Genomic DNA, 16,167 nt, shown 5'->3' with positions numbered 1-16,167 from the left:
TAAAAAGAATCCAACCTCGTGCCATAGGATTTCAAATCCTTTCACCACAATCCACCACAATCCATTCAAATTTTTTAAAAATCCATATAAATTTTGTAAGAGTTTTCAATCCTCTTAAATCTTATCAAATCTATCACTTTTAAAATCCTTTAAAATCAAACTCTACACCCCTAAAAGACGCGAAGGAAATACAACAAAATACCAAAAGGGAGGCCAGTTTACTTGGCTCGCTGACCTCTGATGGCAGCCTCCAGGGACCAAGAGATGAAGGGAGGAGGATGGGGGTCTCGTCTCTTCCACCCTTCATGGCGCCTCCTCCTCCATTAGCAAGCGGAGCCACCCAATTCGTCACCGTATTGAATAAGGTTGGCCAAAGTTTATGTTGCAATCAAACACAAATATTTCTAATTTTGCTGTAGTGGGAGTGCTTTGGTAACTATGGCACTAGAATTTATTGGCGGAACGCTGTTTACGCTGCTCTACGACGGCGGTAAGCAAGCGATGAGCAAGAGCAGCACCTTTAAATCCCTTCTGGGAGACCTCAAATCTACACTGGACTCCCTAGTACCGAGAGACGTCCAACAAATTGAAGAGCATAATGTGGAATTGGGTCTCCCCAACGACGAAATCGAAAGTCTTAAAATGCAGATGGAGGAAGGCGTAAAGCTGGTTGTAAAGTTATCGAATTTTCGAATGTGGAACTATTGCTGTTTGTATGATTATACTGACCAAATTGTTGAGTTGGATAGGGCTCTCAAAGGATTGCTGCAAAAATTGAAGATGCAGGAAGCAAGGGATGTGAAAGAGGTTTTATCGTTGTCGAGGCAAAACCGAAATAAATTGGATGAAGTGAACAGAAGACTGTTAGATATACAGAAATTACTGCAGCAGAGAGCTGGGGAAGGAGGGAATGGCTTGGAGAATTTGGTTTCCGGAAGTAGTACAGAAACCGCTCCACGGGAGCAAACTCAATGGAATAGTGGGGAACAAGGTGCGTTGATTGGAACTAAATTTATAGACATGCTTGGTGTATATTTTCTTTTGCCGTTTTTGGAATATAGCTTTTGTTGTAGCAATAAGCATTACTCAATATTTAGCTAATTTTGGATCAGACGGATGGTAATTAAACCCGAACATCTGATATAGATTTTGTTTTCTTTGGATATTGATGCCCACGGCTAACAAGAGCTTAACACCCTTCTTTGAACAGATTCTTTTTATATTCTCTTGTATGATCACAAACAAAGTAAGAACACGTTAGTTCGTTTGTGTTGATTGGCTTCGAGCCTCTTGGTATATTGTTTTCTGGGGTTCTAAATGGCCTTTGTTTCGATTTATTTTTGGTGTCAAGTGTTGGAAAGATAACATAAAAAGAGATTCCATATATTTTTTTTATTTGAATAGAGATGTAAACTCTATGCTTACAACTTCACAGTTCTTTCTTTTCAGTTCTGTTCTTTACCAGTTATTAATGGAAAAGATAATAGAGCAGGCAACTCTATATTTGAATGATTCTCTCTATTTCCATCCCTTCTCACATGATCAGACTTATACGTAGATTTAATTAACGTACAAAGTTAATATTGACTTGATTATGTTCTTCTGTTACAAATGAATTTTTTTTTATATTGACTTCCAAATTTGTCTGGCATCTCACTTTTTTTTCACATATTCTTTCTGAACTTTCAATTGAAACAATTACGAGTTTTCTGATTTTGTTGGTGTTGTCATTATGCAGTGACATCATTCGACGGAGGAGCTTCTCTTGAAGCAGTGTTTTTTGCTTTGTTTGACGCCGTTGTAGAAGCAAGGGACAAGACTGTGATGTTTAAACCACTGTTAGAAAATCTTATAGCCACCCTGGAATCTGTAAAACCATTGATTGAAGAGATAACAAAACATAACAAGGTATTAGATCGCGCAGAGGAGCAACTCAAAGATTTTAGAATACAAATGGAGAATGGTGTAGAGCTCATCAGCAAGTGCTCCAAGGATCATTTGTGGGCCAGCTGCAAACAATATAAATACACTGACAAGCTTCTCAGATTGGATGAATCACTTCAAATACTGTTAAATATACTGAAAGTGACAATAGCAAGAGATGTGAAGCAGACTTTTGCTTCAGTGCAACATGTAGAGGCGGTGATCAAGCAAATTGAAGAAGGCGGTGTGCTTCAAGGTCAAATTCAAACCAGAGGTACAGTTGGATTAGATATGCTGAATGTGCAGGGAACAAGGGATGTGAAGGAGTCATTGCTTTCTGTCACGAATAAAAAGGCAGTTGCTTAGAAAATTGAAGGGAGTGGTGTGGTACAGAACCAAAGTGAAATTGAAGGTACTGCAGTACATGAACCTCCATTCTTATAGTTGGATTGGATATAGAATCAAACCAACATAGCCATACTCTGCTGGTATTCTAATGTTGTAGATTATTTTGGGAACTTATTTTGTCCTACAACTGAATTTTGAGCCTTATGTACAATTTATATGGGATTTGTCGTGTCTAGGATTACGTTCAAGTTGCAGAGTGTCGACTCTCTCAGTGCCTTCAACTCCTTGGACAGAGGGTGAGATCTTGCAGTCCTCCCATGTGAAGAAATTCGGATTTAATGAACTGAAAACAGCCAACAGGAACTTCCATCCTGAGTCTGTGTTGGGCGAAGGACATTTTGGCTGTGTCTTTAAGGGGTGGGTTGACAAGAATTCACTAACATCTGCCAAGCCTGGTACTGGGATGGTTATTGCTGTGAAAACGCTTCACCAAGAAGTTCAGCAGGGTCACAAAGAATGGTTGATGAGTATCAGTTCTATCATTTGATGGCCTAATGCACTTTCCTAATACCTTGTTGATTTGTTTTTACTCAGAGTACCCTGCGGATGAATAGTCGAGTTTAGTTTGGAAGGCTAATGTATTGAAACAATCTTGATGAATCTTGGGTTAGAAGATGAGCATAAGTGTAGATGTATTTTGGCCAGATATATGAGTTTGAATTGGTTTTTAAAAGTCTTATTAGAAGAGGTTTGGTTGTCCTAGTTTATAAAGGATTGAGACTGGGAATTGATCATAAACTACTCACTAATATTATAACTGGAGACAATGTTGGTTTTCTACAAGGATTCTAATAGGAGAATCGTAGGGATTGTTTATCTATATAAATAGTGCCCACTGCTCTCAGAGAAAAACTGGCTCATAATTGGACTTGGACCTATTGTAAGTTGAGCATATTGTTTTTGCAAGAGATGAGAAGCTTAGTATTGAAGTCCGCTATGACTTCATCTTTGATTTTTAAAGGTCAGAGTATTCTTACATCTTGCTCCTTGGAGCCTACAAACCAAGTAGTGACGGTCGACAAGCTTCAAACATGCTGGACGCGTACGGGAAAAGGGACAGTTCTGTCCGTTGCAGAGAGAGACGGGGGAGTATGGGGGTAGGGGAGAGGATTTTTGGCAGGGAGATATGGGTTTAGGGAGAAAGAGTAAGGGAGAAGTATGGGGTAGGCTGATTTCCTGGGATTTCTTTTCACCCCTTCACTCACTACGAACCCACCTTTCTCTTCGTTTCTCCCACCCTCAAATCTTCCGTTTTCCCTCTCACAAAATACCCACCAAGGAAACCCTGCTTTTGGTTTATTTTGGGATTTTGTTTGCGCTTTCGATTTTCAGACGACGGGCCAATTGGTTGAGATTTGGATTTCTCCCCTTTTTGCCGAAGTGCACAAATTGTGTTTCGGTGGGATCGGTCTCAAATAGCTGCGTGTGTCTACTCCTTCCAAGGTATGGTGTTCACCGATGGCAAGTTTTAGTGTGTTTCTGTTTTTTTTTTCTTTGTTTTATATTTCTAATTTATTGTTTGCTGCTTGACAATGGTGATTGTATGTTTTAGTTTGGATATTTTTCTGATTTTGGGTTGGTCAGTGTTTTTGGGCTGCTTGAGAAAATGTGATCCCATGTTTTGATTGAGTGAAATAATTCAGAGATAACAAAGAGTGGAGAATTAGTGTCAAGAGTAGTGATGGAAAAAAAAATGAGGAAAAAAAGATAGATGTGGAAGAAAGGGGGAGACTGGAAATTGAGGAAAGTGAAGAGAAAAAAAAAATGGGGATTAAGTGAGCAGCCAAAAGAGAAAAAAATGAGGAAAAAAAGGCTTAATATGGGGAGTCGGCAGAAGAGAAAAGCAAGAGAAGGGAGACAGAACAGGAACAAGGTGTGGTTTTGTTGTTGGTTTTATCCAAATTTTTGATTTGGAATTTGATTTGAAGCTTATTTGTTATTAGTTTAGTCTAATTTAGTATTGGTTTATCTAGGTTTGTAGCTAATTTAATGGTAATGTTGATCTAGACGTTTTAATTTGTTGTGAACTTATATGGGTTTCGTTTTTTAATTGTTATTTTACAGTTGCTAGGGATGACTTTGGCTTTTAAATTGGTTTGGGTAATTCTTTTAATTTCATTTGAAGATTTAGTGTCATTACACACATTTGCACCACTGTTTGTTCTGTTTTTCTCGGTTTCTGTATATAGTTTTGGTAGAATTGGACTGTTCTTTTTAACTTAATTAAAGTGTTTGAGACTTAATTGAATGAAAGTTTAGTTTGGTTTGATCACGATGAGGTGTTTGGTGTTGGGTGTATGATCCTTAGGTCCAATGTGTAATTCCCATTAAGCTTTCATGTTGCTGTAAATTTAGGTGTTTTCTCTCTGTGTTGGTCCATCTGCTTATACTTTTCAAATGTTGGTTCATCTTATGCAAATATTGATATGCTTAACTACCCTGCTTCTTTCTCATGGTCCTTAAACATGTGCAAGTTTGTATGTTTCTGATGGATTATACTATTGGGAACTTAGTTAATTTATTTATTTTTTTTTTTTTTCATGTTTGTTGGGTTTGTTGTTTTCGGAAAATTATTGAAACTCTGTGATCTGTATATAGAGTGCTAAATGAGTATATGATTAATGGGTTGAATTTTGTTTTCAAAAGGACTGTTACATGTTTTGTGTCAATTTGGCTGTGATAGTAAGATTACTTCATGGAACAGTGTAATTGTTGTGGCATGTGAATGTTGAATTTGTTCTTAATTTAATTTCGGAAAGAAATGTGCTTAACTGTAGTGTTATATGATGAAGTTAGGATCCTTAGAGGTTGGGAACTCAATTAGTGGACCATTAGTTGTGCAAATGTTTGAATATTGGTGCTTTTCCAGGAAACAGTGCTTTTTGCTTTCTAGAAACATTTGGAGAGTGCACGACTTGAGGATCTCAGACCCAAGGTAAAAGGTAAAAGGTTAAAATCTCTGGCTTCCTTTACTGATGTAAGCTTGCATGAAAGAGAGAAACAATAACAAAAAATTTATCTGAACCCCCATTTGGTTCTGTTTGATTGTCTATTTAGGGTGTTTTTTAGTTTTGCTTGGGGGGTTCAGATTTCATTTGGGTTTATATGTGATTTCCAGTTGATTTTTTTTTTTATTAGTTGCAGATCATTTTTACTGTGGAAGTTTGAATCTTTGTGGTTGTTTCAGTGTAGTTCTTGGGTACACAAACATTTATCCAATAAATAAGGTCATGACATTGTTTTCAGGGGATGGACAGAAGTCCCAGGCAGCAATCTCTCTGTAATCATCGCCAGGAAAATATCATGGTCATTTTGAGTTCGGATTTAGCCAGCATGTGGTAAGCGTTACTTTTCCGATTACTTTCATTTGTTTATTTGTGAATCAATAACTTTTTTTAGGAATAATGAATGTCACAATTGCTAATAAATTGATACTTTGTTCGGAGCTTGAACTGTAGGTCTGTGCAAGATATCCATATATGGATCAATGCTATGGACTCTTCTCAACCTATGGACCTCAAATTTCAGTGCGTCTTCCATCATTTCTCCTACCTCATTGTATGTAGCTATTACATTTGCAATCATATTAATTCGTTGAAAACAATATTTATATTTCTCTGTAAAATATACTATCGTTTCCTTGCTGGTACATTATTAATGGAAATAGGAAAAGTAAAACCGATCATCGCTCGATTCTCTCTTTCGACTGCGTTGTTTGCTTTACCTATCGTTTTTACTTTTCTGTTTCGCAGCTCTCTGACAAATATCTTATTCTGCCGCTCTCGATCTCGCCCGAGGGTGTTGCAGGTCGATTCGATGCTACGAGGCACTTCGTTTACGGATATCTGAGAGGGAGAAAGGTGTTGGGTGTTTGAGACAAGCGGTTTCAGGGATTAGGTTTGGGTGGGGTTTCAAGGATTAGGTTTTGGTGGGATTTGAATGATTAGGTTTGGGTTTTTGTTTGTGCGATTGGCAGAGAGATGGGGGGTCCAAGATAGGATAAGGAGATTTGATTTAGGGTTTGCAGAGTCAGAGATAGGGGGTGTCCAACAGAGATGTGGGAGGATTTAAGCGAGGGATTTCAGGGATTTGGTTTAGGGTTTGTTTTATGCGATTTGCAGAGACAGAGAGATGGGACAAGGGTGAGAGAGATGGGAGGATTTTCTGAAAGGGTTGAAGGGAACGGGTAAGGGAGGTATGGGTATGAGTTCGTTGTGATGGGGTTTAGTAATTTTCAATATTCTTCGACTCTTTTTAATCTGCAAAATCAAATTACCCATGGAATTTATAACATGCAATCAGTTTCTTTTTAGTTGAGTTCAAATAATGTTGATTGTGTATAAAGCTCTTTTTTATAGTTAGGTTGAAAATCATATTGATAGATTCTTTATTTAGTTGGTTCAATCTGTAACAAATGAGATTGTTTTGTTTGATGTTTCAATCAAAATTTGGTCTATTTTTTTGTGTGAAATTATAATGGAATTGCAAATTAAGTATATCTTAGATTCTTAGTTGCATGCTCACCTTCCCACAACTATTATATTGTCTCTTGACTGGATGGATTTCTATAATTTCCTGGATCTATGGTTACAATGGTTTTTATAATTTCCTAGATTCATCTTTTTTGTTTGTTCATGATTATGTTGAATTTTTTTTTTTTAGGTTAAATGTGTCTTGTTCATATAGTTAAGGCTGATGCATTTAAGTCCCGCAACAACGCGCAAACATATTTTCTAGTTTACTTCTATTTATGGTTTATGTGTTTGTAAATAACATCGCAGCACTGTAGAATTATTGTAACTATTCACACTGGGTAGTGACTTTTGCACCCCCTGTTCTCTTCTGCACTTCTCATTGTTCAACTCTTCATTGATTCTCCTTTGATTTATCAATCGAACGGCTAGAGAAACAGAGATAAGTGCATGGAAAGAAAATAAGAGTTGAAAATCATTATTTTTTATGAAGAAAAAAGTGTATTAATTTATGTAATATGTGGGATTTCTAAGCCTTTCTATTGTTTTGTAGGTGATTTTTCCGCAATGCAAGTTTCCTGGAAATTGCAAATCATTTGGCTTTAGTTGTTTGTTTCCTTCTTTTTCTTTGATGCTTTCGCTTGTTTACATCAGCAATGTGACGTAATAAATTCGTCAATGCGGCCCTACTGGGTTGTTTCAATGGACTTTCCAAATTATGCACCAACCAAGATATTCTAGGATTTCTGAGCCTTTCTATTGTTTTATGGGTGATTTTTCCACAATGCAAGTTTCCTGGAAATTGCAAATCATTTGGCTTTAGTTGTTTGTTTCCTTCTTTTTCTTTGATGCTTTATGATAGTAATAAATTCGTCAATGTGGCCCTATTAGGTTGTTTCAATGGGCTTCCCTTTAGAAATTATGCATCGAGTAAATTGTAGATACGGTCCTTCAATTTTAATTAAATTGGAGCAATAGTTCCTCAACTAAAAATTTATTACCATTGATCCCTTAACTTATCAAAATGTGTAGCTATAGTCATTTTCATTAATTTCGTCAAAATTTTGTCAAAATAAGTTATATTGGAATAACCATTTATATAATAAGGTCCCTCAACTTATCAAAGTGTGTAACTATGATCATTTTCGTCAACTACGTTAAAAATTTTGTCAAAACGAGTTATGTTGAAAGGATAATTACTATAATTGGGGTAAAGTTAAGGGACCATTTCTCCTATTAAATTAAAGTTGAGGGATCAATGGTAATAGATTTTTAGTTGAAGGACCATAGCTTCACGTTTTGATGAGTTGAGCGACTAATGATACTGAATTTTTAGTTAAGAGACCATTGCTTCAATTGAGTTAAAAATATTATTTTCTCATTGACTATGAATATACACCAATTTACTCTTACGCACCAACCAAGTTTCGAAATTAAAATGTTATTTTCTCATTGACCATTAAAATGTTCTTTTCTCATTGACCATGAATATACATATATATGTATGTATGCATTCTTGCTTGTCCAACTTGGAGTTTCGGAGAAAGGGTTCAGATCGATTTGGCGAGCAAGAGCGCCGCGACCCACCGCATCTCCTCTGTATTGAATTTCTTTCTTCCAAACTCGTATTTTTAGATGGGCTCTTCGATTAATCATCAAGCTCTTCGATTTGTTGTCAATTCTTTCTGTCGCCGAGAGAGGAACTGAGTTGAGAGGAAGTCTGAGTTTTACTTACCGCCCAACGCCCGCCTAAGCCGCCCAGTCCCAGTCGTCCGCCTAATTCCTTTCCCGTTTTCTCTCCCGATTAATCCCGGCGGCGCCCGCTGCTTCTTGGCTTCCAAACTTATCTTAAAACTTGAGAGGTGTCTCTCCCTATTCAGCCCAGCTCAAATCCCTCTCTCTTCTCAGTCTAGATTAGTTTAAAAGAAAGCTGCCTCTCCCTTGTTTCAGAATTCAGATTTTCAAAGCTAGGGGGTGGTTGTTGTTGTTGTAATTATGGAAGCGGCCCTTGCGTCAGTTGTAGGATCTGTTGTAAAAGTATTATTTGAACAGCTGTTTGATGCCGCCAAAAAAGCGCACAAGATGGCTAAGATGTTTCCAACTCTCCACAGCGATCTCAGTTCAACGCTAGAGTCTTTGGTACCACAGATCGCAAAGATAAACCACACCGAAACCATTTCGGTTTCTGAAAATTTTATAAGAAGAATGGAGGATGGCAAGAAGCTGGTCAAAAGCTGCGAGGGGAAGCTGAACTGGATTAATAAGGATAAATATGCTAGAAAGATTGTTGAATTGGACAAATCTCTTCAAAGACTCTTGCGTCTGCTGACTTTCCAGTTAGGAGTTAATACCGCGGTGGTGGTCAACCGAATTGAGGCACATCTTGTGGCTCAAAATCAAAACCAAAACCTTATTACAACTTGGTGTGCAGTTCCTGACCTTCCAAGCAATACACTAAAACTGGATGAGCCTTTGGCGGACTTGAAGATGAAACTCCTTCGAGACCACGCGCTGTCAATGCTTGTGCTCACTGCTCCGGGAGGATGTGGGAAAACCACTTTGGCAAATATGTTCTGTCATGATCCGCAAGTCAAAGGTATCTATCTATAAAGTTAATGCACGATGCGGCAAACATTTTTTAGATGCGCACACTCGATATTGTTGATACAATTGGTATTGCGGACTTACAATTGTCAATGTGTGGTCAATAGTTTGTCCGCAAGGACACTTAATCACTTCTTTTCTCTCTTTTTTCTTCTAATTAGTAATGTTACATTCCTATGTGTTTTCTTGGCTAGCTACATTCAAGGACAATATCTTCTTTGCCACGGTTTCCAATAAGCCCAACTACCTTGTTGTCCAAGAACTGTGTCAACATGCCGGATTCAGGGTACCTGCTTTAGAAAATGAAGAAATTGCTTTTAGCTGGCTGCCGCGATTTTTGAGGGAAGCAGGGCAAAATCCCTTACTGTTAATCTTGGATGATGTTCCGTCTGCATCAGAATCCCTTCTTGACAAGTTTGATGAAATCAAAATTCCATATTACAAGATTTTGGTGACATCAAGATACCATTTTCCGAAATTCGGGCCTCCATATAATTTACAAGCATTGACAGATAAAGATGCACTGACTCTTTTTGGTCTTTCAGCAAACCTGCCAAATACGAGCTGTGACATACCAAATGATCTTCAGAAACAGGTGATTTATTAGTTCGAGTTTCTAATGTATATGCCCTTATTTATGCATTCCTGCTTACAGAAAATGCCACTTACTACACAAATCAACCATGCACGCAAGTGAACCCGTAGATTTTACCACTTATCTGTAGATAGTTATTCACCTTGTAAATAGTTATTCACCTTATTTGGGACAATTGAACTGCAGATAATAAACCACTGTAAGAGATTTCCACTTGCCCTTACAACCGTGGGGACGTCACTTCGCAATCAGCCTATGGAGAAATGGAAAATCAAACTCACAGAATTATCTAAAGGTTCTTCTATTCTTGATTCAGAGAAAAATTTGCTTGCACTCCTCAAAAGTTGCTTAGATGACTTGAATAAAGAAATGGCTCCTGTCAAGGATTGTTTCATAGACCTTGCTTTATTTCCTGAAGACCAAAGAATTCCCGTTGCTTCCCTTCTTGATATGTGGGCAGAGTTATATGAGGGATCAAATGATAACATGTCAATGGTGAACCTATACGAGCTCACCTTACGCAATTTGGTCAGTCTTGTAGTCACAAGGTATTCAAACTTTACTTTTTTTACCAATTTACTACTGTGATATGCACGTTTCAGAAATTTCTTCTGTGCAACTAAATTGTGATCACAACCAGGACTAGGGATTTGGATGGATACTATGGTGAACATTTTGTTATCCAACATGATATGCTTAAATTGCTATCAATCCATGCGAGTCATGATGAAGACCCAATAGGATATAGACTGATTGTAGACATACGTGAAGATAAGCTTCCACCATGGTGGACAGAGAAGAAGCAGAAAACAAAGAAGGCTCGCTTAGTATCTGTCTCAACTGGTTGGCATCTCTGAACTCTTTCTTCATAAAATAGATACATACATATGTACAATCACGTACATACAAGCTCACAAACGTAATTTCACATTAATTTCTCCCCACAGTCGCATCATATAGCACATTGTTTATTTGCAGGCGAATCGTCTTCAACAGAGTGGCACAACATGGATCTACCAAAAGGCGAGGTTCTAGTTTTGAATTTTCAAGCAAAGAGCTATGCCTTACCCAAGTTTATGAAGACAATGCACATGTTGAAGGTTCTAGTGGTCACAAATTATGGCTTCTCACTTGCTGAGCTAAGTGAGTTTGAACTGCTGTGTTCTTTATCTAATCTAAAGAGACTAAGATTGGAGCGTATTTCGATCCCGTTGATAAGCAAGAAAATCATTCCATCGAAGTGTCTAAAGAAGATATCTTTATTCATGTGTAACGTCAGTCAAGCATTTGGAAACTCTTCCATCCAAATTTTTGAGACATTCCCATACCTAGAGGAGTTGCACATCGACTATTGTAACGATTTGGTGAAATTGCCCGCCAAGCTATGTGATCTTATCCGCCTAAAAGTTCTCAGCATCACCAACTGTCATAAGCTATCTGTCTTGCCTGAAGACATCGGAAGGCTGGAGAATTTGGAAGTGTTGAGGCTAAGGTCCTGCACAGACTTGGAAAAGCTTCCAGGCTCGATTGAGGAACTCCATAAGTTGTGCTTTCTTGACATATATAATTGTTCCGGCATTAAGGATTTGCCCGAATGCATTGGTACGATGAATGGTTTAAGAAAAATCAACGTGGCACAATGTTCAAGATTGAATGTGCTGCCTGTGTCAGTGTATGATCTTGGTCAGCAGTTAGAGAAAGTGATATGTGATGAAGACGCAAGAAATTTTTGGGAATCTGTCTTACCAAATCCCGACAAAATAACGGTGGCTAAAGAAGAATTCAACCTGAATTGGCTCCACAGACTGCAGATTTGAGAGCTATCTTTCCACGATAAGTATTGCAGAAAATGGCCTGTGTGATTTGTATTCCAGTTTATTTTTTCCTTTTTCTCATTTGGTGTTTGTATGAGATATTGCATCATTCCACTGGCTTGGATTTCCCTGGTTTTCTTCTCTATATACTTATTAAGATTTGATGAATTTTTTATTTTAATTTTTTTCTTCCCAGGACAGACAGGAAAAACCCTCTAATGCCTACCTTTTTTCATCACTTCCCTCTCATCCTCTACATGCTTCTCACATCTCTTAACCATCTATCTACTGGCTAATGGGTGTGGTCTCTCTATCGCTTTGTCGATTAGAGCCTTTGTATTTGTGGTCACTCTACCGATGTAGCAGATATGGCCTGCTACTCGATCAGAGCCTTCGTATTTGTGGTTGCTCTATCGATGTAGCAGATATGGCCTACTTCTCAACCCCGCATGTAAACTGGCGGCTATGCCAGGTACAAAGGTTGTCAGATTAACAATTAAAATCAAATTTAATCCACAGTAAAAATATACAACTAGGTTTGTAAAATATATGACAGAGGCAGGCAGACAGACTCCAACCTCCAAGGATAGTATACGGGATGATACAGCATAGAGCCTTCAATCTACCTATCTGATTTTCTTTGCTAATAATCTATTGCACATTCTCTTTTTTTTTTTTTTACTGGTTTTTCACCGACAGCAAAAACTCTTTCTCACTGCTATCAGCATCAAGTTCAGTTCCGGCTGCTGGTATAGTAGCCTCGGCAATTATTTGCATGATTGCATCAAGAAGAATGACATATTAAGCAAAATGGCGAAGCGCTTGCCTGATTGGAAGCAGGGGCTGCTACTGCTAGAAGACCATCCCGAAAAGTGTACTTGGAGGTGCCTGAGGAAGCAGAGACCTTGCACATAGGAAGGCCTAAAGTGAACAAATTGTTGAACTACATGGGTCGTTTTTAAGACCGCTAGATACTGCTCTGGAGGTGCAGCAGGAAGCAAGTGAAATCATGGAGGCCGTGGTTTCAATAAGCAATACAGAGACGGAACTCAAACCAGTTGAAGAGAAGAGTGTGGTACAAGGTATACATAGAACTACTTGGTTTACATGTAGAATTGTTAATTTAAAGATGTATGGTAGATACCAATATAATCAATTGACAATGTATGGTGGTGGTGGTGTAATTACGACAGAGACCTCGTTAATCGCAGGGCATACTCTTGGAGCAGCATTCAAAGTGTTGTTTGATGTCCTTATGAATGTGAAGGAAAGGACCACGCTCTTTAAACCTCTGCTTGAAGACATAAAATCCACGCTCGACTCTTTAGAACCACTGATTGAAGAGATAGAAAAGTACAAGAAGGTGTTGGATCGTCCAAAAGAGGAACTACAACATTTTGAAAATCAAATGAAGAATGGGGCGGCGCTTGTTCAGAAATGCACCAAGCTTAGTCCTTGGAAAGGCTACAAAAAGTGTAGACACTCCAAGGAACTTCTGGATTTGGACAAATCTCTACAAAGACTGTTAGCTATATTTAGAGCGCCAGAAATAAGAAATACGGAGACAGTAAGGAATATATCAATGGAGGTCAGCCAAATTGAATATGAGATTGATGCTTGGCATGCAGTACCTCACGTTCCACCGTTTTATTTTGGTTGGATTTGCCTTTGAAGGAGTTGAAGATGGTGTTATTGAACAATGAAAAGGTGTTGATGTTGATGCTGATTTCTCCTGGAGGATTGGGGAAAACTGCTTTGGCAACAAAGTTTTGACAAGATCAAGAAATCAAAGGTATGTTGATGTATCATCATTTGATCTTTTTATTCTTGTTAGTCCTACTTCTGAATCGCAAACTTCTGTAGTGCTTTAGTCTGAAAGTTAACTTCTTATTATGGTATATATAGAAGTTCTTTCTGCTGCAGCGCGTCAAGGAATGTCTGTTTTACAACTGGACTAATCTTAAGAATATCATTGTCGTTCTTATGAGAGTTACTGTTAACTATGCCCAAACCTTATCCACCACTAGACTAGCTATAACTTGATAGTTAGTCTTCTTGTGGAAAAATTGTGTGAACAAGCTTCCCAGTACAAAGACTCTGAAGAATGTTCAAGGAATGATTCATTTGTAAGACCTCAACATCACCATCTTGTATGTTCTATGTTTGCGTAATCGTATATCTGCCTACTTAAATGCCCGCTCGGTGATAGCTTACTTGTATTTGGATAGGTCTTTTCAAGAACAATATCTACTTTGTCATTGTTTCGAAAAAACACCCAACTTGGAACGTATTGTACAAGAACTACATCAACGCAAGGGTTCCCAGGTACCTACTATCCATTCTTCAGAAATTAGACGAAATCAAAAGGCCAAACTACAAGATTTTGGTAACTTCAAGATCTCAACTTCCAGGAATTGTTCCGCCTTTTTCTGGGAGATAGTAGGTTTCCAGAAGGTCTTGCAAGAGAGGTAATTCTGAGTCTGCAAATGTACTCGACAGATATGCTTCTGTATGTCAATTATGAACTCGATCTAAAACAATAACAACCAAAATGAAGTCAATTACCATTGGGGGTTCCTCTAGCAATTACAGACATCTGGTACCAAAGACTGTTTAAATGGTGTAAGCATTGAGACAGAATGCTTCTTAGACCTCTGCTGCCCTCATTGATATGTTGGCAGAGATACATGATCTCAACGAAAATTAGAAAGATATATGACAAGTAAAAAAAGAATGTGTGGATATCACACTTCATTAATTAAAGTCTCATGCGCAATGTTGACGGATTGACTTTTTTGGCTTAATATAGCTTTTTGATTATGAAGATAGCGTTTTCTGAAGTTGGTCCCTTGGAAGTTTCTAGAGACACTATAATTTTTGCAACCCATCCTTTTGGGCTTAATTTGGAGTTGATTTGGTTCGAAAATGTAGAGCATCTTTGAGTGGGTATATTCTCCATTATTGAAGAAGAATGTATTTCCTAAGTTATCCTAATTATTTAGTTTCCTAGTTTTAATGTAAAACTTGTCTAGAAATGATTTAATTGTAGTACTATAAATAGGCTTAGCCATGCGTTAGGCTTTTCTACGCATCACTTGGAGAATTTTTTGCTACAACTTTTGCATTTGTACTTCAGACTAGAAGGGTGTTTTTCTATCTTTCAATCTTAATGATATTTTATTAGGATTTCAATCATGAATATGTGTAACTAACTTTCTTTTTTGCTAGGGTAAAACTACTAGTCTTAGCACGAATATGTAGTTTCTTTTTTATTTCTCAAGAAGTTAAGGATGCATACTTTGAATTATAGCACACTGTGTTTAATTTTTAAACTATCTATATGTTTTAATGCTTAGCTACCATTAGAATGTTTAGACAAGTAATTAGATGCAATTTCTGTTGGAATGCCTTTTGAAATTGATTAATGCTTTTTGTAATTTCACTTAAGGTGAATGCCATGTCTTAAGAATTGCATAGTTTTTCAAAATGTTTTCACAAAGCTTAATGAGTCTTATATTTTTAGACTTGATCTAAATACCACATATCGATTGCATGTTAGATATACGTTCTGGCTTGAATGTCATAAGTAGTATATGCATTAGAAAAACCTAACCTTGTGTTAACTAATCAGCAATTGATATAACTACATAAGAATGTTAATCGCAATTTCTTTAAAACCTTTGTTTTTCTTATTGGCAATTTTAATTCTGTCAGTTTAGTTAATTTTATTTTCTTGCAATCTTGGTTTTTTTTTTTTTTTTTTTTTTTTTTTTTTTTTGGCAAAGAATCTTTGTTTTATTTTGCAATTTCAAATCTTTTCTAAATATTGTGTTGAATTGGTTTTATATACAAGTTATTCATATCAATCATTATAGAGACCGATCTTGCTTGAGCAGTATATATTACAATTATCTTATTCTCTTACAAGTATTTTATAGGTGTTTTAAACTCTTTTCACATGTAAAAATCTTATCAATATGCTATGAAGGCACAAAATTCGTGTTTGGTGATATATATTTTACATTTCCAAATTCCTTCGTTGGAATGTTTGTGGTCCAAAAAAATGCCTCCATGCATGTGGTCTAATGTTTTTACCCATGCATATTGAGTCTAAAAATCCTCTCTCTAAATCATTGTGAACCTTCCTGTCTTATCATTTAGACCTACTGAACGTTTTTTGTGTCGACGAAAGATAGGATAGCTACACACAACACGGAAAATATATATATATATATATATATATATATATATGTTTTTTGTGTCGACGAAAGATAGGATAGCTACACACAACACGGAATATATATATATATATATATATATATATATATGTTTTTTGTGTCGACGAAAGATA

The 16,167-nt window shown here is 37.1% G+C and overlaps 2 protein-coding genes across 10 annotated transcripts; both read left to right on the top strand.

The window, feature by feature from the left end:
* Window positions 1-144: 144 nt before the first annotated feature.
* On the top strand, window positions 145-7,200 carry LOC137717477 (uncharacterized). Of its 9 annotated transcripts, none has more exons than XM_088685643.1 (7): window positions 169-991; window positions 1,739-2,335; window positions 2,508-3,774; window positions 5,201-5,266; window positions 5,578-5,669; window positions 5,790-5,889; window positions 6,084-7,200. In XM_088685643.1, exons 1-2 carry the CDS (start codon window positions 439-441, stop codon window positions 2,287-2,289), a joined length of 1,104 nt encoding a protein of 367 aa, XP_088541769.1. In that variant the 5' UTR covers window positions 169-438; the 3' UTR covers window positions 2,290-2,335; window positions 2,508-3,774; window positions 5,201-5,266; window positions 5,578-5,669; window positions 5,790-5,889; window positions 6,084-7,200. The 9 variants fall into 9 exon arrangements, with proteins under 9 accessions (XP_088541767.1, XP_088541764.1, XP_088541761.1 ...); XM_088685636.1 differs by having other exon boundaries at window positions 5,201-5,273; XM_088685641.1 differs by having other exon boundaries at window positions 145-991; window positions 1,739-3,774.
* Window positions 7,201-8,296: 1,096 nt separating this feature from the next.
* On the top strand, window positions 8,297-11,984 carry LOC137739410 (putative disease resistance protein At5g66900). Its single transcript, XM_088685630.1, has 6 exons — window positions 8,297-8,667; window positions 8,712-9,399; window positions 9,602-10,002; window positions 10,189-10,550; window positions 10,643-10,845; window positions 10,981-11,984. The coding sequence occupies exons 2-6, from the start codon at window positions 8,799-8,801 to the stop codon at window positions 11,817-11,819; spliced, it is 2,406 nt and encodes an 801-aa protein (XP_088541756.1). The 5' UTR covers window positions 8,297-8,667; window positions 8,712-8,798; the 3' UTR covers window positions 11,820-11,984.
* The last annotated feature ends 4,183 nt before the right edge of the window (window positions 11,985-16,167 follow it).

The sequence above is a fragment of the Pyrus communis genome, chromosome 15, assembly GCF_041283825.1.
Source record: "Pyrus communis isolate YQ-2024b chromosome 15, ASM4128382v1, whole genome shotgun sequence".
Taxonomy (NCBI): domain Eukaryota; kingdom Viridiplantae; phylum Streptophyta; class Magnoliopsida; order Rosales; family Rosaceae; genus Pyrus; species Pyrus communis.
This window is presented reverse-complemented; position numbering and strand designations above follow the sequence as displayed.

What these genes read in the sequence shown, in the direction of transcription:
- LOC137739410 (XM_088685630.1), top strand. Translation starts at nt 8,799, where the DNA reads ATGGAAGCGGCCCTTGCGTCAGTTGTAGGATCTGTTGTAAAAGTATTA. An exon ending in CAAATGATCTTCAGAAACAG is followed by an intron (nt 10,003 to 10,188) that starts GTGATTTATTAG and finishes ATTGAACTGCAG; the next exon opens with ATAATAAACCACTGTAAGAG. An exon ending in CTTAGTATCTGTCTCAACTG is followed by an intron (nt 10,846 to 10,980) that starts GTTGGCATCTCT and finishes GTTTATTTGCAG; the next exon opens with GCGAATCGTCTTCAACAGAG.
- LOC137717477 (XM_088685642.1), top strand. Translation starts at nt 439, where the DNA reads ATGGCACTAGAATTTATTGGCGGAACGCTGTTTACGCTGCTCTACGAC. An exon ending in ATGGAATAGTGGGGAACAAG is followed by an intron (nt 992 to 1,738) that starts GTGCGTTGATTG and finishes GTCATTATGCAG; the next exon opens with TGACATCATTCGACGGAGGA.